The following is a 22,991-nucleotide window of genomic DNA, read 5'->3' on the forward strand; positions in this document are numbered from 1 at the left end:
TCTACGCAGTATAGTGCACGGTGTGCTACAGACGGGGTGAGGAAGTGTAGTGGTAAGGTATGCTGACACTGTGATGAGAGGGCATGGACATTTGCGGTCTGCATATATTACAGCACTTCGGTGGTAAGTCACGTACCGTCCTCAAACTAACAGTAGGTAACGGCGTTATTTCTACTTGACATTTTCGATTTGTTGCTCTGTTAAATGGTAATATCGTATGTTTCACGGCCCATGTAGATTTAGCATGGATCTAAAAGGAAAACGTGTATTTAGTAGGGACTTATAAAGAAAGTTTTATTATCTAAATGACGCAAAATAATATATTTTATACCTTTTTTTATATGTTATCCTTGGCATACTCTTATGATGCAATATTTCGAAGTGCTGTCATTTTCTGCAGAGATTTGGCTTTGAACGTGTCTTCCTTCAGATAATGACGTATAAGTTACATAATGAAAATTGTCGTTAACTCTTGTTTTCATCCCATCATTTTTAAACAGTTTTGTTAATTTTAAGAAAGTGATTACGGTTGTAACGTTCCCGGTTTCGGCAGATCTGACCGGACCCGATCGTGGAAGGAACACGTGTGTTTGTTTATTGCTAAGAGACAATTAGTCAAGTCGCGTGTTAATTTCATCACTTGGCCAACTCGCCTTCTCGCCAGACTGCACGCAGTGAGGGATGCGATGTCTGATTTACTCTTTTTGAAGCAAGGTGGTTATTATACAGAATAAGCATGTGCATTGGAATATTAGAAAACCCTGGATTTTGCCAGCAGAGCGTGTTTCGTAATTCTGAGAATGAAGAGCGACTATTTCCCCAAGCAGTATTAATCGGCTGGTCTTTGCAATGGAAAAGCATTGTGTTTTCTGTTAGCTAGGAGCCGAATTTTCAAATATTATTTATACGAATTTCGGGTTTCAAGGTATTCAAAGACATGAGGCTATTTCTGTGGTGGCCAGTACTTAATGTTCATGCAAATATTAAATATCACGAAAAACGTGCTAAATCTAATTGTACGTAAAAAGTACTGTTTTCTCAGATGTAACGCTGTGTAATCTGATAGAAGTTTACCGATGTTTCGGAGTAGCGTACTGCCTCCATTTTCAGGGTTGAAAAGTAAGCCAACTAACAAGAAGCAGAAGGCACGCAGAGGGCCAATTTTTTACTTGGCTTACTCCTCCGCCAAAAGATGGAGACAGTACGTTACTCCGAAACGTCATTGAACTTCTACCGGACTACACGGCATTACACCCCGAAATATAATACTTTTCATAGTCACTGCCGTAAGAGTCTGAGATCCAACATAATTGTACGCTTAAATTGTTTGTAAGTATTCTTTTAAGGGGAATTTCCGTGTTACTGGTTATATGCTTTGCTGAAATGCCTTTTTATGAACCATAAAAAATGCTTTATAATAGTTTTCTTAGAAAGGTATGTTACAAAATCTGTGAAAAGTTTTCAGTGACGCATTTACTGCGCAGTGTGGGTCTGAGAAAACGACGGTGCCTAACTCCCTCAGTATCCCCAAGTTACCAGAGGCTTCTGTAATTTCACTCAACTAATAAGGATTCAAATTCATGCCCTAAGACTCCACCGATCAGAGTTGCTAAAAGTTCCTAAGGGCGAGGGCATATCAAGGAAACTGGCAACCGCAACGCAACTGCAATTTACAAGAATTGTTATCAGCCTGAGTTGAACACACGTTACTGAATGGAGCCGCGCATATTGAGGAAACGGCAATGCAGTTTCCTCAATATGCGCTTCTCCATTCAGTAACATGTGTTCAACTCAGGCTGATAACAATTCTTGGAAATTGCAGTTGCGTTGCGGTTGCCAGTTTCCTTCGCATGCCCTTGCCCTAACACGGAGATACAACTAGGCTGCATGTATAGGCCTTCTGTTCCAACGTGCCTAATCCCATTTGACAGATTCGAAAATGGCACCTCCAGAATAACTAGTCTAGAGTTTAATCTTCTTAGTTACTTAAGAAATAAACAAAAAGAAAACTAGTATTATATGACTGTAAGAATTTATAAGAATCTCAAATTTGCCTACTGTATTACATATTCCCATATTTATTTTCATCTTAAATGGTAGAGTGAGGCCTTCGAACATCACGGAATTTTTATCGGGAAAGTTTCAGGAAGGATATCACTCGAGAAACCAAGATACCAGATTGATATTAAAATATTTTTTTTTTTCTCTAAGTAAGATATGGGAGTGTGGACTGGATTGATGATGGCCAGAGTAGGTTCCAAGGGTCGTGCTTTTGTGTATGCGGCAGTGGACCTCCGGGTTCCATAAATGGAAGAGAATTTCCAGGCCAGTTGAAATGTTATCAGTTTTTCAAATCTGCCCTGCGCTATGGAGTTCAGCCTTCGTTTGTTGTCTTCAGAGAATCTAAGAGTAAGGTGCAGAGTTGAAATATTGAAAAAAAATAATTATAGCTCACTTCATGCTGTTCAGAAGCATTTATATATGGAGGACAAAGAGATCCTTATCAGTATAACGCCTCTGTGTCTAACCACCGCGCCATGAAGGCGTGAAGTCGACGTGGAGGTAAATATTCTGATGCTCCAGCCGCTTGACCCTCGGAGACCGAATCTGCATTGTTCAGTGTAAGGACACAGCAGGCCTAAGAGGAGGTCTGGGGGCGTGGCAAAAGAGAGATATCTCTGTTTTAGTCGGTAATTGAACCGCGTTCGTGGCCACCCACTTCAGAGGACGAGGTACTCCTTATCAGCGTTGCATGATTGATTAATGTGGCTTGACAGTTTTAAATGCAAGGGCAGATATGTGATGGATGTCACCTGATTCTTTATTGGCACGTCAACAGAGGGGCTTGCAAGAGCGCTAGTTCCTGATAGTGAGCTGCAGTAATCTGCATCCAAAAGTACGGACGGGTTATGCAGCTGTCAGCTCTTTCCCCAGCAATTGGGCCCCATTTTCGAGCTCCACTTCTTTGGCATAGTGAAGCCTTCAGACATCACGCAACTGAAGTCAGAATGTGTAGGTGGCTGTTGATTTATAACTCAAGAGTACCATATATTTCATTCCATCACTGTATTCTAAATATGTGTGTGCTTGTTTTAAGTGGAATTGTTTTGTGTATGACTGATGTAGTAGTCATTTAATAAGGATCTATCAACTGCAGATGGTATTTAGTGCCAAGTGAGACTTAACTGAGTCGTTGTTGACCTCTTTAAGGATCCGTTTGCGACATTCTCTCAAGGTATGGGAAGTGTTGCATGATTGGTCGATAAGTTAGCAGCATTGTATATCTCTAGATGCTGCTCAGCATCGAATGAAATGTGAAAATTGTTAAGAACTGGCATAACGTCCTTTGAAATTTGAATTTCATGTTGTGAAGAATAAACTTTGTCAGAAATGCTATATCTCTGTAACTTTACAAATTATAGAAATATAGGCAGATTTGTACTAAAACACTTGACAGAATAATTGTACGCACTAAGCAGTGTTGCTGTCTTAGAGGATTTATTTGGCAGAGGCATTCATAAGAGCCCACCACTGGCCCTCGTCCTAAGCCAGATGAATGTAGTCCACACCCTTACAGTACTTAAGGCAAATTTAATTATGTTCCTTCCATCTTCGGCTAAGATTTCCAGCCGGTCTCTTCTCTTAGATTTTCAGACTAAAATTCTACATGCATTCTCATACTCATGCCATGTAGAGCTCACCAACCTTGATTTCATCACCTTGGTAATACTTGGTGAAGAGTATAAACTGTGGAGTTCATTGTGCAACTTTCTCCAGCCTCCCTTTTGTCCCCCTCCGTAAAAAGGTAAAGAAGTTAAAGGTATCCCTGTAACAGGCCGTGGAAGCCCATAGGGCTGTGAGACGTCGAGGCTCCCACATTTCTAGACAATCGGCTCACAGATGGCGGTGAGGTTGTGAGCCTTACGCGTCGGCCGCCCTTTACCCCCAGGAATATTCCTGGTACTCATTTCTGTCAAGAGGCTGAGACAACCGCAGGGCCATAGTGCGGCTGGAAGGACTAGGTAAATTGAAAAAATCCACCTCATCGGTATTCGATCCCGCGACCTTCCAGCTTGTAGCATAGTGTCTCAACCAAATACGCTACCGCATACCCCCTATTCCCCCTTCGTAGGTCCAAATATTATCTTCATTTTTCTTTTCTCAAACATAATCAGTCTGTTTTCCCCTTAATGTGAGAGACCAGTTGTCAGACCCGTGAAAGCAAAAGGCATGTTTATTGTTCTATACGTTTTTAGGCAGCGCGCAAGAAGATACAGGTTCCTGAACTGAATGACACGAAGAAGTCCCAGTTCAATATTTATCGCCCGTAAAATGTATCGACTTGACACTTTAAACGGCTCTTTCGTTTACTGCCGGTTGAGAATCCCTCCATCGGATTAAATATTGCAGGGACACATTTGTACCACCAACACAACCCCTTGTTTACGTGTAAAGTCAGTCGGTCTAGTATAGGAAGCTAGGGAAATGTCCGAAGGTGAGCTTAAAGCTGAAGGTATCATAGAACTGGGTCAGAACTACGCAGGTGCCTCTGAAATATTTACTTCTCCTGGAACGAAATTGTAGGCCAGAGAATGAGTATTCCATATTTATAGAGTAGGGCCAAAGGAGGCATCTAATATCTGGAGGGACACGATGTTAACAAAGCGTTTCAAGTTTGGAAACATTATATAAAACCGTCATATTTTGAAACGTATGTGTTTACTGCCCTTATCGTCGTGTTTACTTTTCAAAACACTAAATATTAGGATATACAATACATTAGGTTTAATTTTGACAGTTCTTTTATGCTTATGAAACATGGTCTTATTCTGAGGGGGGAACATATCTTACAGTTTTTTAAGAACAGAGTAAAAGTAAAGATAAAGCTATCTCTGTAACAAGCCGTGGAGACCCATAGGGGTGTGAGATGTTGAGGCTCCCAACATTTTCTAGACAATCGGCTCACAGATGGCAGTAAGGTTGTCAGCCTTACGCGCCGGCCGTTCTTAACCCCCAGGAATATTCCTGGTGCTCATTTCTGTTTAAGGCTGAGTCGACCCCAGGGCCATAGTGCGGCTGGAAGGATTAGGTCAATTGAAAAAAATCCGCCTCATCGTGACTTGAACCTGCGACCTTCCGGCTTGTAGCATAGTGCATCAACCAACTACACTACCGCGTTCCCCCTTTCGGAACAGAGTTCTCAGGAAAGGTATTTATTTTCAAAGATGAAGTAAGCGGACTGTTTGACGACTACTGAGTCCTGTTTGCTGTGAGAATCAAATGAAATATGGATACAGTTTGTGTGCAGAATGTATAGTTTTTAAATGTCGAAGCAGGTAACCACTATGAACCTGCCAAAGCGTTCCTTTCCAGCTGTTTTCAATGTAGTTCGCCGTTTCAGACGGGGACTAGAAAGGGGGTCAGACCTGTAAGGTTCCCCTACAAGCACGGCCCTATATCATTTAGCCTTGTTTTAAAGACACCAGTTTTCTGCCAACCCCTTCCGTTCCTTTGTCCACATTTGCCCAATCATATAAAAAAGCCGAAGAACAGAAAGAGAACCGCCTGCCAACTCGGTACTTAGATTTCCAGCCTTACGCAATTGCCAGAGAAGTTGCCTCACCAGCATGGCGCTAGAACCATATTGTCACGTGTCCTGGGTTAGCGTGACTAATAATGACGTGTTCTGGATTTGATGATTGGATTTCTTGGCACTTTACAGTTACAGCCTATTGTAACGGCTCACACATTGAACTCCTTCTGAACGGCGTCTGTCTAACGAATCTCTCACTACTCTCGGTCTCTGACTGACTCGAATGTCAAAGTCACATTGGGACTGACGGTCAGTCGGTCAGTAAGTCTTAGTTTCGAGCCCCATCTGTGGCACATGACCAGATATTTATTACTCTTTGACAGGTATGGTCTTGTTTTTGTGGGGCGCCCTCTCTGACGAGAGGACCGGTCTGTCTTTTGTATATGCTGCTGGCCCTTGCAAGGGACTCGCGACCATATATTACTGTCTTAGATTTGGGGCTTCCCTTTACGTCGCCTCCTGCGACTCGCAGGGTCACGGTGGAGGTAGTCGACTTCGCCTCCACACGGGTTGACTCGAATGCTCGAATCAACTCCCTTTTGTAACTACCAGAGAACCGAACAGAGATCACTGCCTCCAAGTGTTCCAATACTGCTCTTCACGAATGTTTTGCCCCGGAAACTGTGTGTTATTTTCCATCCAACGGCTTGGTTTCCTAGATGTTTACAATTTTAAGTATCCGTATCCATGGAAACCGTGTTCCGTAATCGGTTGGCTCCCAGGAATCAATGTCTCCGTGGCGACCTGTTTGCCCATCCGTTTCCTAGAAACGGCCCACATGTCACAATATTTTTAAGAAAATAATTCCCTAGGCAGGGGTCAAAATCACTGTTATAGAAATGTATATATAGTTTTCTATCTGGGCATTAGGTAATGTTATTTACATGCAGCTAAGACGTACACTTCCACCGTTATGTTAATGTTAACAAGTAGCCGCGAATAAGAGCAGAAGATAGCAGCAGTGGAAGGTATGCTTCAGTCTGTTTCCCGAAAACATTTGCCCTAGATGTCATCTTTGCTTTTGCATATTATTATTCTGTCAAATTTAATATTTTTTGTAAATGTTTCTATCTTGCCAGAGAGTTTCAAGTTAGTGAGTCCATGTATTTTTGTTGAAGTTTTCTTTTGCTATCAACAATTCTACTTTGAAATTTCAACGGTGCACTAAAGAAGCTATTCTCGAGCTACAGGCATATTCACAGATATCCCATATGAGGAGGACGTACACGCGTTCGTGGGTGGTTCATTAGATTTGTAACTGTGCGAACGTACGGCGCCATTTTTCCGTTCTTTTCAGATTCTGCGTGTTCCCTAACCGGGAAAACAGTCGAGCACGCATCCAACGCATATCGGTCTTCTAGACCACAGTCGCTATTTCCTTGAAATAGCTCCTAAGTTATCCTCACGATGCTGATTGGCCCTCGTTCCAGACCCACAACTTCTCAGAAAATCTGGTAACGCCGGGAATCGAACCCGGGACCTCTGGGTCTGTAGCCAGGCGGTCTATTATAATATACATAAAGGTAAAGTTATCCTTGTGCTTAATTACCTAAGCACTATGCCACGAAGATATGGGGGAGTGGAGGTATGGCTCCGCCTTCCTTGACCTCGGCACTAGATGGAGGTCAGTGGTCAGCTTCACGGCCCTACCGCTTTCCCCCCGAGGAAAGGGCCACCGGTACCCATTGTATAGGAGGCTGGGCGAGCCCCATAGTCGGTCTGAACCCCGGGAATCAAACCTGGACCATCCAGTTCATAGCCCGTCGCTATCCCGGCTCCAATATTTATGTATATATATGTACAATTTCTAATTTATGTAACGATGTTGTCAGTTAACTCAGGCTAGACCCATAGCGTCATATCATAGGATGATGCTGAATATGGAATTGAAAAAGAAGTGGGCGTGGCCTAATTTGAGGCGCTGAGGAAAACCACGAAATTCCTTAGTCAGGAGAGTCGATACCTCGAGCGATATTTGAGCCGACCCTCCCCCCCCTCACCGAATATATCAGAAGCATTACCGGTTCAGCTAGCTTGCTTCATAAATTATAGTTCTGTTTATTGTCACGCGTATCTATATTACGTGTTGTTTTCCTGTTGTTTACACCTTACAGTTGGGCGTCACATCCGTGTGTGTCTGTGTGTGTGTTGAGTCACACGGAATTACCGTAATGAAACACCTGTCTGTGGGGTCACGTGTGTCGCAAGAGATGGGTGCGATGCGTGAGGCAACGAACCCACACGCACGGTCGGTACGTACTGTACTTGTGCTTGCAAGTGTAGCACTAGATATATCTGCTCTTTCCGTCAGAATGTATTTATGTATTTCGTATGATTTCGGGAAAAGAGAAACAGAGACCGTTTCCCTAAACGGCGTTAATGGAGAGACCTTCGTAATGGAGACGCTGTGCGTTTCCTGTGAGGTAGGAACTGAATTTCTAGATAGATCCGTATCTACTAACTTCATCGTTCTGAGCCTTTCTTGAGAAACCGCCAACTGTGCAGCTACTCAACAATTTCTTAAAATTTATGGAACCCGAAGGTTCATCACCGTCTTCACAAGAGCCCTCCACTGATCGCTATCCTGAGCCAGATCGATCCAGTCCACATTATCCCATCGTATCTCACTATGATCCATTTTAATATTGTACACCCACCTACGTCTTGGTTTTCCTAGTGGTCTCTTTCCTTCTGGCTTTGCCACCAATATCCTATATACATTATCTTTTCGCCCATTCGTGCTACGATCCCTGCCAATCTCATCCTCTTTGACTTGCTCATAATAATTATACTTGGCGAAGTGTACAAGTTATGAAGCTCCCTATTACCTACTCGAAATTCGTGTTTTAAATGGTTAACCGTTCGTACATTCAACTCCTCAACTTTCTAATTGAGATAGCTATTTCTGGAACATTCAGTTGACGTAATAGTGTCACGTCACTTTCCACAAACGAGTAAAAACTTGACTTCATTTATTAATTTTTCGACCTTCTTCACCTCTGCCCAGCCTGACCTGCGATATGGAAAAATTCGTTTCTGCGGCGGGAACACCCTTGTGGCGGATACGTAATCACTGGCAAACTGGCGGCCGTCAGATCTCTTCTCCTTATCTCGAGTTCAGACACGTGCCTGATATTCCCTTTGTAACCAAAGCTTGAACTTAGATCAAGATGAGAGCGTTCCTAAGTACATGCAGAAAGTTTGTATCCAGGTGGTTAAGTCGACAAGTAGGCATTATTATTATTATTATTTTGTTATTCTTAGTGTGATGAGGCTGAGTCCGTTTGGTACTGCGGCCGCTATTGGACTATTGTACAAGCCCCAGATGATAGATGATGGTGATTCTGGAGCGATTGGTATGGGAAACTGTAGTACTTGGAGAAAACCTGCCCCAGTGCCATTTCGTCCATCACAAATCCCTCATGACCTGACCTTGGCTCGAACCCGGGTCGCCGCAGTGGGAAGTCGGCGACTAACCGCTTGAGCTATGGCGCGGCCTCGACAAGTATAGAACGGCACTGCGGCCCGCTACGAGCCTTAGCCTTCTTGTGGAGGTATAGCTCCAGTCTTTCGTACACTTCATCACGAAGTGGATATGAAAGGTTAGCGTCACGCCTCCAGTTAAAGAACCTTTTTTTTTTTTTAAATTCGCTTATTGGGGGGATGGAGTCCAATTGGGTCCACTCAGCACGGCGGCCACTGATTGGCGTATTGTACCTGCCCCGGGCGATTATGATGATGGAGAATTTGGTGGAATGAAGATTGGCAGGGGAAACCGAAGTACTCGGAGAAAACAGGCCCCAGCGCCACTTTGTCCACCACAAATCCCACTTGACCAGACCCGGGATCGAACTCGGACCGCCGCGGTGGGAAGCCAGCGACTAACCGCTTGAGCTGTGGCGCGACCTAAAGAACCGTTAGTACTCATCGGATAGAAGGCTGGGTAGGACTCAGGGCTGCTCTGGACGCGGCGGCGAATTGAGAAATCTGGAGCGTCGCCGGTCCAGCCCGCAGCCTAACATCCTAGTCACTACGCTAACAGAGCTACCCGGCTTTATGTAGGTAGACAGATTGATACATTTTGCTTTCTAACCTGAACTACCAGCAACATACTGCCTGTGATCTTCATCCGTCTTTCCAACTATCTATGACTCTACAGCCCTTGGGGACCTTGACCGCTTTTCAGTTTCTTAGTCTATATACAGTCGGTAGGGCTCCTTGGACGGGGGATCAGCCCGTCGCAAGGCCGCTACCTACACACAGAACAATATAAACGTAGACAAATATCCGTGCCTCAAGTGGGATTCGAATCCACAATCCCAGTGTTCCAGAGGCCGAAGACGGTTCATTCTTTAGACAGCCCGGCCACTGTGAACGGCCTCTGGCCATGTTGGAAGAAACACCGGCGTGGAATTCCCACCCAGAATGTAAGCGCTGGGTACCGTTGAAATGTCCATGTGACTGACACAGGTATAATTAGTTGGCATGCACGCCAACGGAAGTCTTGGGATTTCCAGTCTGTAGGCACATAACTAATTATATACTTGTAAGTATAAATAAAGAAGTTTTGAGGTTTTAATGGCGGTGACTTTTAAAAGTGACTTCGGACCTGAAGATGGAGACAGTATGTTACTCCGAAACTTTGGTATCCACCCACAAGACTACACGGTGTCACAGCCTAGTAGACTACAATATGAAGTTTGGCCCATGTGACCTGTACCGATTCAGACTTAATTCTGAAACGACGAATTCTTAAGTATTTCAGCCTCGGTTCATGAGGAGCAGCCCGTTATCATGGTATGTTGTTTCTTCGTCTAACAGGAATTGAGGCGTCATAAGAAGAGGTTATTTTTGTTCTGTTACTCTCTTCTTACTCTCCTGCCAAATTATTTCATCCGTTCTAATTTATCTTGTCGTTCTTCTCCTACTTCATCTTCCTCCACTTTTTGTCGTTTGCCCCATTTTCTTCCCTCGTCCTTATCCGTTTTCTCTTATTCTCCTTCTAATTCCCCTCTTTGATCTGCTTTCTGTAAATATCTTTGCCTCCTATTTCCCTTTTTATATCTCTCTGCCTTCTCCGCTGCCCTGACCCGCACAGCAACCCGTTCCTTGTCTGAAAGATGTGGGACGCTTGGTAAGACTCCTTTGGCGACCATTAGTCCTTATAAAGAGGGGCCTTTTCATAAACCCTGAACGGTATTTGAACTCGCGATCCCAAAATTTCAGTGGGACATTGTCACGCACGCGCACTGCAAGGTCACTCTTATCTGTGCAATAAGTTCGTAGCATTCTCCCATCGCATAGCTGTACCACTTTACTTCTCGTCAAAGTTCATAAAGGTTAAGTGGCATAACATCCTGAGATCATGATTTAATCATTTTTGGGAAGCTGATGGTCGTTCAACTGATCAAGACATCGAACTTCTCATTATCATGTAAGTTTTGAGGTTTTCACGGCGATTACTATGAAGAAAGTCGTCTTCTGGGATCTGGCGCCGTGTATTCTTGGTTTTAACCGACGTTTCGGAGGAACATATCGCCTCCATCTTCAGCGCTTTTCACTTCCCAATCATTGCAGCTACCGCTATTTGTATTCGTAACCCAGTTCTACTACCCTGAAGATGGAGGCGATATGTTCCTCCTAAACGTCGGTTAAAACCACGAATACACGGCGCCAGATCCCAGAAGACGACTTTCTTCATTCTCATTATCATATTTACAAGTGCTGAACTCTGGAAACACTTTGATTCTCTGTTTCTTTAAGATTTGTTTTAATATTATAATCCCATTTACGTCTACGCTTCTCATACGGTCTCTTCCTTTGAGGATTCCTTATCAATATTTGGTATGCAGTTCTCGTGTTCGTCATGCGCGCTAAATAACCTGTTCGTTTGAGCTTTCTCAATTCGATTACCCTAATAGTAGTTACCTGCTTGTTGGCCATCTTGACAGTAGATGTCAGTTCTTCTGTATTATTTGGCTTTAGCCTCATCTCTTTATTTAGGCTCTCGTAGATCATCCTCTGTATCTCCCAGCCGTTTCAATCTGGGCCGTAACATTTTTCTTCGTCTTCTTCTGGCTTGCTGTCAACAGTTCTATTAATCACCCTTGTCTGATCCATTCTAATACTATGTCCTAATTCACCCCAAAATTCTCCTTCTAATATTCTAAGAATATAATGATAGAGCTATAAATTCATACCCCCATAAGTCTTCATGGCATAGCTCTTAGGTAATTAAGCACAGGGACAACTTTACCCTTTTTACCGTATAATCAAGCTTCACATTATTTTTTCCACTTGGCATTACAGCCCCAGTGGGCCTAGGTCTACCTCCATGAACCTCTCCGGCGTCACATTATACTTGTATAATTTCCTACATCCTTCAGTTCCTTCATATTTCTGGGCTCCAAGTATAACTGTTCCCCTCAACACTTTGTCCTCAAACACCCTCAATCTGCGGCCTTCCCTTGGGTCGGGACGCCAAGACAATATTTTGACACATGACGAATGAAAGCCGGAATAGTGGAACAAGAAGGTACGGCCAGTACTAAGCAACGGCGCTGTAAACACGAATCAAAACGAAATAATAGGAGAACTGTTAGAAGCGGTGTTTTCTGCGTGGTCAGCGCTGATGCTATATAGCGAGGACAAACGTGATGAGTTAGTCAGTAGAAGATCGGAGGCCGCAGTTAGTTCGTGAGTTGCAAGTGAGCTGTGTGGCAGTTCGTGGTTGGCCGTGGGATTCGCCATTGTTAGCAGCCACTACCTAGCAACGTCTAATGACGGCAGAATATCAAACAGAAAACTTGGTGTTGTAGTTATAGCGATTTATAGAGCGTGAAAATTATTCATGCTGTTATAGTCATTACGTAGTTACGAGTCATAAACGTCCAGTAAATCCAATTATCATTCCAAATCATGTTGTCCAGTCACTAACACGTGATAATATTTTGAGCTGAATGGTAGTATTTCCTGAATTTAATCTGCTCGTAACTTCTTTTTTAATGTCTTGATTTATTTCTGTTTTTATAAAGTGCTTGAACTCTGCTACATTTGCAAAGGATTTATTTTCTATCTTTGCATTATCACCGTTTTCTCCTAATCTTTGGACAGAACCGGTTTGACTACTCCACTTACCGAAATACAGTGAGATAAAGAGGAACAATAGACCGAATCGCCCACGCAATATAGATATCGCTTATCAGTACCAAGCCTATTACGTACCCTGCTGTCAAATCCAGTGAAGGATGGTTCCATTTCAATTGAGTGCACCATGCAATGAGAACTTGCTTCCCGCCTGCAATAAAGCACTAAGTGACTTTTTGAGACCGAAACTGACGCGTCTGTCTCTAAGAGCATAATTAGACCCTTGTTTTGTAGTCTGCATCTTAACCGATACAGCAGAAAGTATCTGACCCCCCAATCCTTTGAAGCCCGAAATTCACTTATTAGGTAAAAACGTAAAGTTGTCTCTGTCCTTAACTAATAAAGCACTACACCATGAAGGCGTATGGGGGAGCGGATGTATATATCCACGTGTTCTTGACCTCAGCAATAGATGGAGGTGAATGGTTAGCTTCACGCCTCGGCCGCTTTACACCTGGGGAAAGAGCCCCCGGTACCTATTGGATAGGAGGCCGAGTGGGCCTCGGAACCAGTCTGGACGAATCTTAACATACATGTAGACTCGGTCCTGCAGCCCGTGAGCTAGTCGCTATCCATGCCCTCAGAGTTCACCTATCATCATCATCATCATCATCATCATCATCATCAGTAATCTGTCAGAAGACAGGTCCACAGTCTCTTCCAAAACAATTCCTCAACTTAATGCGATCTAGAGCTTTCTCCTTCAAATGACAGTATCCTCTTCTGTCCCCAAGGTCATCCAGCATCTTCTTACGTCTTCTTCCTCGTCTTCTTGTCACTTCTATCCGCCCCTCTATCTTTCCTTCGATAACTTCTTTTAGAAGGCAGTTTCTGCGTATAACATGACCAATCCAATTAGCCTTCCGTTTTCTTATTTCGTGTAGGATATTCCTCTGCTCACTGACTCTAATTAACACTTCTTCATTTCTCACATAATCGGTCCAACTGATCTTCTTCATCCTTCTCCAACACCACATTTCGAAACTTTCCAGATGTTTCTGATCTACTGCCCTAAGTGTCCATGTTTCAGCCCCATACAGAGCTATGCTCCAAATGTAGCATTTCACTAGTTTCTTCCTCAAATTTAAGTCCAATTTGCTGGTAAAAAGATTCTTCTTCTTGCTAAATGCAGCTTTTGCCATGGCAATCCTGGATTTAATTTCACTAGTACACCTTCCATCATCTGTTAACAAGCTACCCAAATATATAAAACATTTCACATTCTCCAGTTGTTTTTGGTCTATCTTTATTTTGACTGGGGTTGGTTGTCAGTTCACCTATAATATTTCAAAATTCAGTTCATGCTTCACAAAACACAGTGCGTCTCTGTTACGAAAACGAACAAGTTGATTCTGTTTTGGGGTTATAATCGTTGTTCATTGTGACACACAAATGTACTCTGTGGGGAAGACGAGAACGACCGCGGCATCGCATATCCTGCGTTTTCACTGTTGCGTGCAAAGCAGCAGTCTGTGAAATATTCACCGTTCATCGCGTTCTGTAGGGACATTCTGGCTTTTGGAATGAAAGTTGATTCCTTGAATTTCAGCATATAAGTCGCATGCCTCATTTACGGTTGTTACATGAAGTGTTGTTTTCATAAAATTCGAGTTGAATTAATTAGCAGCACTGAAGATACTTAGCAGTGTTTGTAGGTGCAGGAGGGTTTAATTCAGAGAGAACTCTGAGAAGACTAATGAAGGGAGATTAGCAGTAAAACCTGCCTAAAATGAATCGAGATTTAGCGGAAACAGGTTGGCGTAAAATTTCTGTAGCCTCTAGAATAACGAGCGAAATGTAATAAAAATTATATGTACTTAATTTTTTATTGCTACTGGTGTGGGACTAAGTCCCTTGTACTGCGGCCACTTCTGGCCTATTGTACGAGCCCCAGATGATAGGCGAGGGTGATTGTGGAGCAATTGGTGGAATGAAGATTGGCAGGGGAAGCCGAAGTAAAGTAAGTAAAGGTATCCCTGCAACAGGCCGTGGAGGCCCATAGGGTTGTGAGATGTTGAGGTCCCATATTTTCTAGACAGTCGGCTCATAGATGGCGGTAAGGTTGTCAGCCTTGCGCCGGCCGCCCTTTACGCCCAAGAAGATTCCAAGAACATTCCTGGTACTCGTTTCTGTTAGAGGCTGAATCGACCCCAGGGCCATAGTGCGGCTGGAAGGATTATATCAATTGAAAAAATCCAGTGACCTCATCGGGATTCGATCCCGCAACCTTCCGGCTTGTAGCATAGTGCTACCGCGTGCCCCCGGGGAATCCCCACGGCCGTTAATTCCGGTTTTATAGGCCGCAGCCACTATTTCCTTGAAATGGCTCCCCTTAGAGGGGAAATAAAATTTGAAAACAAGAATTTAACATAAAAACGTATGTTTCAGCGTCACTGGTTTTAGTTTATATGAATTCTTTATATATTGTGCCTCCTGAAACTGTATCCGGAAAGTAATATATAAGACAGGGAAAAAGAATTAAACTGAGGTTGCAGACAAAATACGCGCAGAATACTTTGAGGAACTGCTGGGTAGTCTGAGGAACAAAGTCAGAGCGCATGCTCGTGTAGCACGATATTCTGACGGCTAATTTGTATTGCGATCACGTACATTGGGTTATGATATACGTAATACGCTCTATGATATGACATGTCTCAACACACTGCGTACGTGGTTCTGAAGAGGGACACATTAATTCACTGTATAGCCCTACAGTCTCCCCAGTTTCATTACAAACAAATGACAGGCCTCAGTGAATGAATTCCTGTGTTGAAGATTAATTAATGTGAATGGGTTGAACAAGGGTATGTCCATGGGTCCTGTTATGGGGGAGCAGGGTGGCAAACTAGTCATCTTCCCCCCCCCCCTGGATATTTGAAAAGACTGAAATTGGAGAAAGGAAAGAAATATACGAAATATTGCAAATTTACAAAATTAGATAATATTCATTCATTCATCAGTAATCTGTCAAGACGACAGGTCCACAGTCTCTTCCGAAACAGTTCCTCCACTTAATGCGATCTAGAGCTTTCTCCTTCAAATGAAAATATCCTCTTCTGTCCCCAAGGTCATCCAGCATCTTCTTACGTCTTCTTTCTCGTCTTCTGGTCACTTCTATCCGCCCCTCCTAGATAATATTAAACGATTTAATTTAAGGTTACAAGCGAATTTTCTGGTCATCCCGTCTTGAAACTGGGTATCTCCCCTGGATAACTTCTTGCAGCTCTCATGTGTACGTCATAATGCGTTACCAAGCCAACAGTCTCCTCTCTGGTTGTAATTTTGTTTTCTTAGATTGCGTTATTGGTTTGTATGTACGGTACAGAATCTGTGTAAGCATCGCGGACATGTATCACTGGTTTCTGTGGGCGGCATTTGAAGAATGAGCGCTTCCAACTCGCTTGATGCCATCTGCCAAACTGCGTTCTCGCGCAACAAGTCTCTGCGTCAGAAAATCCGCAGTTCCGGCCTAGAAGTCTGCGATTAATGACGAAGCAAGTCTGTTCTGCGTAGAAACAGACGTCTGTATTGGCGCATTTGTATGTTTTATTGCTTTCAGTAGTGATTTCACATTAGATTCTACAACGTAGGGCAGGCAGAGTGAGTGTGGAGAACTCATGAATACTTTTAAGAACACTAGAAGGAATTGTTTATTTCCAGTAGATTCTAAAGGGTTCTGACGATGGTGTATAACACAGAATTACAAGGTTTTTGGACTTTTTCGATCGCCCGGGACTCTTGAAAATACCGGACAGTAATTCTATGTTTGTTACCAATTTAATGTGGATTTATTGAATTAAAATTAGTTCACCAGTAATTTTAGAGCCCCCAGTTTCGGCCCTCTCCACGAGGGCGGCCACGGCTCCTACTTCTGGCCGTACCGATGTAACCAATGCTTGCTGCTTGGCAATAAAGCTCAGGTGCAAAACAGTTGTTTCGGGTGACTTGGAGTCGTAATATGGAATTTGCCAGTCATGCATATGCAAAAGTACCAGTGACTAAACGAGTTCGACGCTGGATAATCTAAGCTACTAAAGCGTCGGTCGGGTAAATTACTGCTCGCTCTCGGACGCAGAATCATTCTTGCTTCCGAGTCCCGCAGGACCCAGGTAAGTAAGTAAAGGTATTCCTGTAACAGTCTGTGAAGGCCCATAGGGTTGTGAGACGTCGAGGCTCCCACATTTTCTAGACAGTCGGCTCACATATGGCGGCAAGGTTGTCAGCCTTACGCACCGGCCGCCCTTTATCCCCAAGAATATTCCTGGTACTCATTTCTGTTAGAGGCTGAGTCGACCCCAGGGCCATAGTGCGACTGGAAGGATTAGGTAAATTGAAAAAATCCACCTCATTCGGGATTCGATCCCGCGACCTGCCGGCTTGTAACATAATACCTCAACCAACTACTCTACCGCGTGCCTCCCCCTCGCGCGACCCATGACTGTCCATGACTGCAGTGTCGTTAAATAAGCCACATATAAATAAAAATGATCGTGCTTGGTCAGTTGGCGATATTTTCCTGTAATTTCGACCGAACGATGTAAACTGCATTCCAACAGTTGGTGTTTTAGGTTACAGTGTGTGTGGATACAGAGTCACCCTGGTGATTGGAAAGGACGAGAGTATGAACCGTACTGTTATGTAACTGGGCCACGAGGGGGCCTTTGTCTTGATGTGATTCACTGAATCTTTGATGTTGAGAGGAGGCTACGTCTCTTGTGGACTACTTTCTGCACTTGTCCCCGTGGAGAATTAGAATATACAAAACTATAATTTTGCCTGTGGTTCTGTATGGGAGTGAAACTTGGTCTCTGACATTAAGGGAGGAACACAGACTGGGGGTGTTTGAGAACAGGGTGTTGAGGAGAATATTTGGACCGAAGAGAGATGAAGTGACAGGAGGTTGGAGAAAACTGCATAATGAGGAGCTTCATAACTTGTACGCTTCTCCAAGTACAATTAGAATGATCAAGTCAGAGAGGATACGGTGGGCAGGGAATTTAGCACGAAGGGGGGGAGACGAGAAATGCATATAGGATATTGGTGGGCAAGCAAGAAGGAAAGAGACCACTGGGAAGATCAAGACGTAGGTGGGTGGACTGAGATAGGATGGGGTGGTATGGATTGAATTTATCTGGCTTAGGATAGGGACCAGTGGAGAGTTCTTGTGAACACGGAAAAGAACCTTCGTGTTCCATAAAATGCTGGGAAATTCTTGAGTAGCTGCAGATTTGGCTTCTCCTCAAGAAGGGCTCAGCTCCATGAGTAAGTCAGTCAGTCCCCGTGGAGACTTGAGACACATCTTCGGGTGAGGGTGTCTAGCCTATTCGCAACGAGAAGTTGGCTAAAATGCGCCTTAGTTTCACCGGGTTCCCTTTGTCGCCTGTCTCTGCCTGTCTGTTTCGTATGTCCATGTGTTCAAACTCGGGAACCGCCTGACGGATGTTCTTGAAATTTGATATTGGGAGTTCCGCTAAAATTTGTTGAAACTTTCCAGTTTTGGTTAACATCAAGCAACAATAGCGGACAGAGAACACGAAGACCTACACGCGATTCTGCGCGCATTTGGATCATAACTCGCAAAATATTTACAGCAGCAAAGAATATTTCCAACAAACGTTACAGGGAAAAATGAAATATACGTATTTTATACTCATTACTGTCTGGATCTGTACGACCAGTCCTCCATACGCCTTCATGACGTAGTGCTTAATTAGGTAAGCACAGGGATAACTTTTAACTTTTTTACACTTTTTTTTAGATAAACAGGAGGGAGGAAAGGTGCCTGCATTGTTACTGTATGTGTACATTTCCGATCTGTTTCTGTTCCCTGTCCGTAGAAGTCAGTGCCCTGTTCTTTGAAACACTCTTTCGCCGCCGTGGCCACGTCGTCATCAGTTTTGGCCCCCTAGACGATGTTCCAGTGCCAGAAGCACATGAAGGCCAAAACTAATGACTGGGTGTAAACAAAAGTGAAATGATGATTGTAACAGCGTGACGACTGCATGTATGGGCAAGGGATAAACAAACAAACAAACAAACAAACAAAACTCCCCACACCACGGTGTGATAGATTCCTCAGTCCGATGTGAACGATATAGAAAAATACAATTTCTTTATTAAAATCCATCACAACAGTATCAAGGTCAAGATTGGCTCGGCTACATATTTCGGCTATTAAAGCCATTATCAGGCAATACATGATTAACACATTTACACCACTGAACTACTTACTTACTTACTTACTTACTTACTCATGAAGCTGAGCCCTTCTTGAGGAGCCGCCAATTCTGCAGCTACTCAAGAATTTCCCAGAATTTTATGGAACCCGAAGGTTCATCACCGTGTTCACAAGAGCCCTCCACTGGTCCCTACCCTGAGCCAGATCTATCCAATCCATACATCCCATCCTATGGGCCCCAAGAGTAGAGCGGCAGGGCCGTGAATCAGACCACTCATCTCCATCTAGCACCAAGGTTAAGAATAGTGGAGCCATACCTTCACTCCCTTATATGCCTTCATGGAATATTTCTTAATTATATAATTAATTACAAGGATAATGTACCTTTATTTGTCTATGGCTCTACAGCCCTTTTTTCGACCTTTGCCGCTTTTTTGTTCCTTAATCCTATACACAGTCGGTAGGACTCCTTGGACGGGGGATCAGCCCGTCACATGGCCGCTACCTACAAACAGAACAACACAAACCCAGAATAAACGTACACGGATGTCAATGCCTCGAGTGGGATTCGAACTCACGATCCAAGCGTTCAAGCGAGTGAAGACAGTTCATGCCTTAGACTGCGCGGCCACTGTAATCCGCATAATTTACCATTTACTAAAATTTGTGGCTACATTCCCGTTTGGGTTAAAATGGAACAGCAATAACACACACTGTGAAGACTACATGCGTTTCTTCAGGCATGCCGAGAGTAACTTGCATATAACCCGCAAAATGCATATATGAAAGGGAAAATGTGTCGAACAAAAAAAAATTTTTTTGGGGGGGGGAGAAGAAAAGAAACACAGCCCATGACGCTTTCCGTAAGTCTTGCGATATTCGAAATAGCTGAAAGTGATTTTTATGCACCGAGAAACGTTGGGCTGATTTTGCCAGGGCTCGGTCGTTCCTCCTATTTTGTATTATTTGTAAGAACACATCAAGAGCTGGAATTCCCAATTTTGAAATCTAGAGACATAACAGCGTGAACGCGCCAGAATTGTAGTTTTCCTAACTTGTTTAACAAACTGTTGGCAGGTATTTCCTTGGAAGAACTGTGGAAAGTCAGTAAAAATGTTAACTTCTGTCGAGGTTCGAATGAAAATCTGATGTAATTAATCACTTTCAGCTTTCCGTGACTTCAGTTTCTGTATTATTTTGTTGTTAAATAATCAGATACATCGAACAACTATCGTGACCGATGTTCTGTCATTAAGTAGCCAGGCAGTCACTTTAGGAAGTGTTTGAGTGTTCCAAGGTGACATTATTTTTCCAGACAAATTGTGTCACGACAACTGTTTCTCGTCCTTGTGACCAGACTCAAGTGCATTCAGTGTACTACTACGTACACAGTGACAGACGTAAGACACCCACGAAGGAGGTCCGTGCAGAAATAACATCTGAGGGTGTGGGCGCTAAGTAGGGAGTAGTGTCCATCGAGGTTATGGGGGCCCAGAAATATCTCAGTGTTTGTCAGTTTCTGAAGGATAAGCAGGTTCTGCCAAGTTCGAGCCTCGTCTCACTTACACACTTTTCTAATGTCGTATCCCGAATAACACATAAAAAAAGTTAGGCGTTCTTTAGACGTAGAGCGAATTAAGGGCATGTCGTCCGACTATCGGTGGTCTGGCCTTTCATCTATGAATCATTTTCTCTAAATATGGTAAGCTATGCGAACCTGTTACTAAACCTGTCAACAGATATTAATGGACCTGTCGGAAAAGTGAGTAGGCTACTGACTAGGAGACCTGGAAATTAAGGTTCGATTTCTGGCAGTTTCTTCCTATCCATTGGGTATCGCGGATTCTTTTCACAGAGGTAATACGGCGGGAGAGTGATGTTGGTCAATTATATCCATCTAAAGCAGAGGTTAAGAACGGCTGGAGCTATACCTCTATTCCACCGAAGGCATGATGCTTAACTTGAGCTGCTTTACCTTGTGTAAATTTATTTAATGACACTCCCTTATACATAAATCCCAGAATAGGAAAAATATACGAATTATGAAAAACTTGAAAGAAATCAGACTTGACCCCTTTCACGGCAGTATTGTATTGACCGAAAGGGAGCCAAAACTGATAAGGACACGTCAGTGAAACAGTGGCTCAAGGAACAAGGCATTGGCTTCTATGGACAGGGGATGAAACTCTTCTCAGGGCGTGTTTTCGTCTACATGGAGGTGGAGTAGTTAGATACTTGGGTGAGTCAATAAGTAAGTTACAAATGAATATAGAACTTAAACAAATAAGAGTAGTGATTTGGAAAATGCTTTTATTTCTCAGCATAGGCACTTTCCCATCGTTTCAGAAGCCCCTGAAAACCAGCAGCATAAAATTCTTTGGGCTGCTGTCAGAACCAGGCGGTGACTTCCCTACAGAAGGGTAACTATACACACTATAGCCACTGCTATTGGTTGTTCACACGGCATAGCCTATCTAATAATGCATGACAGGTTAGGTTTTCACAAAGTCTGTGCACGACGGGTGCCACGCATGCTGACCCCACAACACAAAATGCAAAGAATGGGTCTGTCATTACAGCATCTCAATAGCTACCACGATGAAGGACACGATATGCTAGCCCGAATTGTCACATCATCTTTCGGCTGAACATTTTCCCGACGATGGAGCTGTAGAAAGGGAAGTCACCGCCAGGTTCCTACAGCAACCCAAAGAATTTTATGCTGCTGGTTTTCAGGGGCTTCTGAAACGATGGGACAAGTACCTCATTGTACAGGGAGATTGTGTTGAGAAATGAAAGCATTTTTCAAATCAGTACTCTTATTTGTTTAAGTTCTATATCCATTTGTAACTTATTTATTGACTTTGCAAGGGCCGAGAAGGCCCACCCCTTGTACATTCATTCATACCCTCGTAGTTGAGGAGTCTTTACACTGACATTACTGTGTGTATTGAAGGTTTAATGAATCACTCCACGGTACAGACAAATTTACTTTGTGGCCGTCCTTCATGTCACAACTGCCTGTAGTACAATGGATGTTGTAGACTGTGCATGATAGGTTTTTTCACAGGCGGGTGTCACTTTTACCCCTTCACTCCTTAGAGGGCATGTGATAGTGAGAAAAGAAAACATGTATGTCGAGATTTTGACGGATTTACACGCTTTCAGCTTCCTGGTCGAAAAACCAAAAAAGGTTTTGTGGAAAGCCGTCTGTCAGTATGTGTCCCTCGCTAGCGACTGAACGAGAGGATGGATTTCACTTATATTTCTTAATCAAGAATCTATTTATCCCAGGCTGGTTCCCGCTGAATATAAACACTCGAACTCCAATAATATGGACCCTTAATATGTCCGAAAAGCAAAACGTCGCTTTTCTCGATAGCGGTTCTGACAATTTTGATTTATACCTGTAAATATTGGGGCACTATTCTACAAGCCGGAAGGTCGCGGGATCGAATCCCGATGAGGCAATTGGATTTTTTTTTAATTTACCTAATCCTTCCAGCCGCACTATGGCCCTGGGGTCGACTCAGCCTCTAACAGAAATGAGTACCAGGAATATTCTTGGGGGTAAAGGGCGGCAGGCGCGTAAGGCTGACAACCTCACCGCCATCTATCAGCCGATTGTCCAGAAAATGTGGGAACCTCATCATCTCACAACCCTATGGGCATCCACGGCCTGTTACAGGGAAAGCTTTACTTTTTTTTACTTTTACCTATAAATATTTGCTTAATACCTTGGGTGATTATTTACGATCTTTTGGTCTTTGTGATTGTGACACCATGTAGTCTGGTAGGCGCATACAAATGTTTAGGAGGAACATACTGTCAACCCTGAATCATTGCCACCGTGGAAACGTCACCTTATACAAATTTTCAATTTCTGTGCTTGCACACGACTGTAAGACTTCCCCAGACAAGTTATGTAAGTCTTGGCATTGAACTGAAAATCACAATATTTTAGCGAGATTTGAGTTCTCTAGGGCGGTGAAGGTTTAGATGTGGTCTTCTGGGTCATGATACCGTTCAATCTTGTAAGCGGTTCATTGTGAGGCCCTGAAATGACAGCTGCAT

The 22,991-nt window shown here is 43.4% G+C and overlaps 1 protein-coding gene across 5 annotated transcripts in view; it reads left to right on the top strand.

Moving 5' to 3' along the window:
• LOC111865116 (growth factor receptor-bound protein 10) overlaps positions 1 to 22,991 on the top strand; it is a 129,533-nt gene continuing 106,542 nt past the window's right edge. For 2 of the 5 annotated variants that reach the window (XM_023852851.1, XM_023852852.1), the window contains exon 1: positions 1 to 123. In XM_023852851.1, coding sequence (XP_023708619.1) covers positions 84 to 123 — 40 coding nt within the window. In that variant the 5' untranslated portion in view covers positions 1 to 83. Of the gene's footprint in view, positions 124 to 7,765; positions 7,846 to 22,991 lie in introns of those variants that run through there. The other 3 variants (XM_023852854.2, XM_033751689.1, XM_023852853.1) reach the window with 3 other exon arrangements.

Source organism: Cryptotermes secundus, unplaced genomic scaffold (assembly GCF_002891405.2).
Source record: "Cryptotermes secundus unplaced genomic scaffold, Csec_1.0 scaffold2, whole genome shotgun sequence".
Taxonomy (NCBI): domain Eukaryota; kingdom Metazoa; phylum Arthropoda; class Insecta; order Blattodea; family Kalotermitidae; genus Cryptotermes; species Cryptotermes secundus.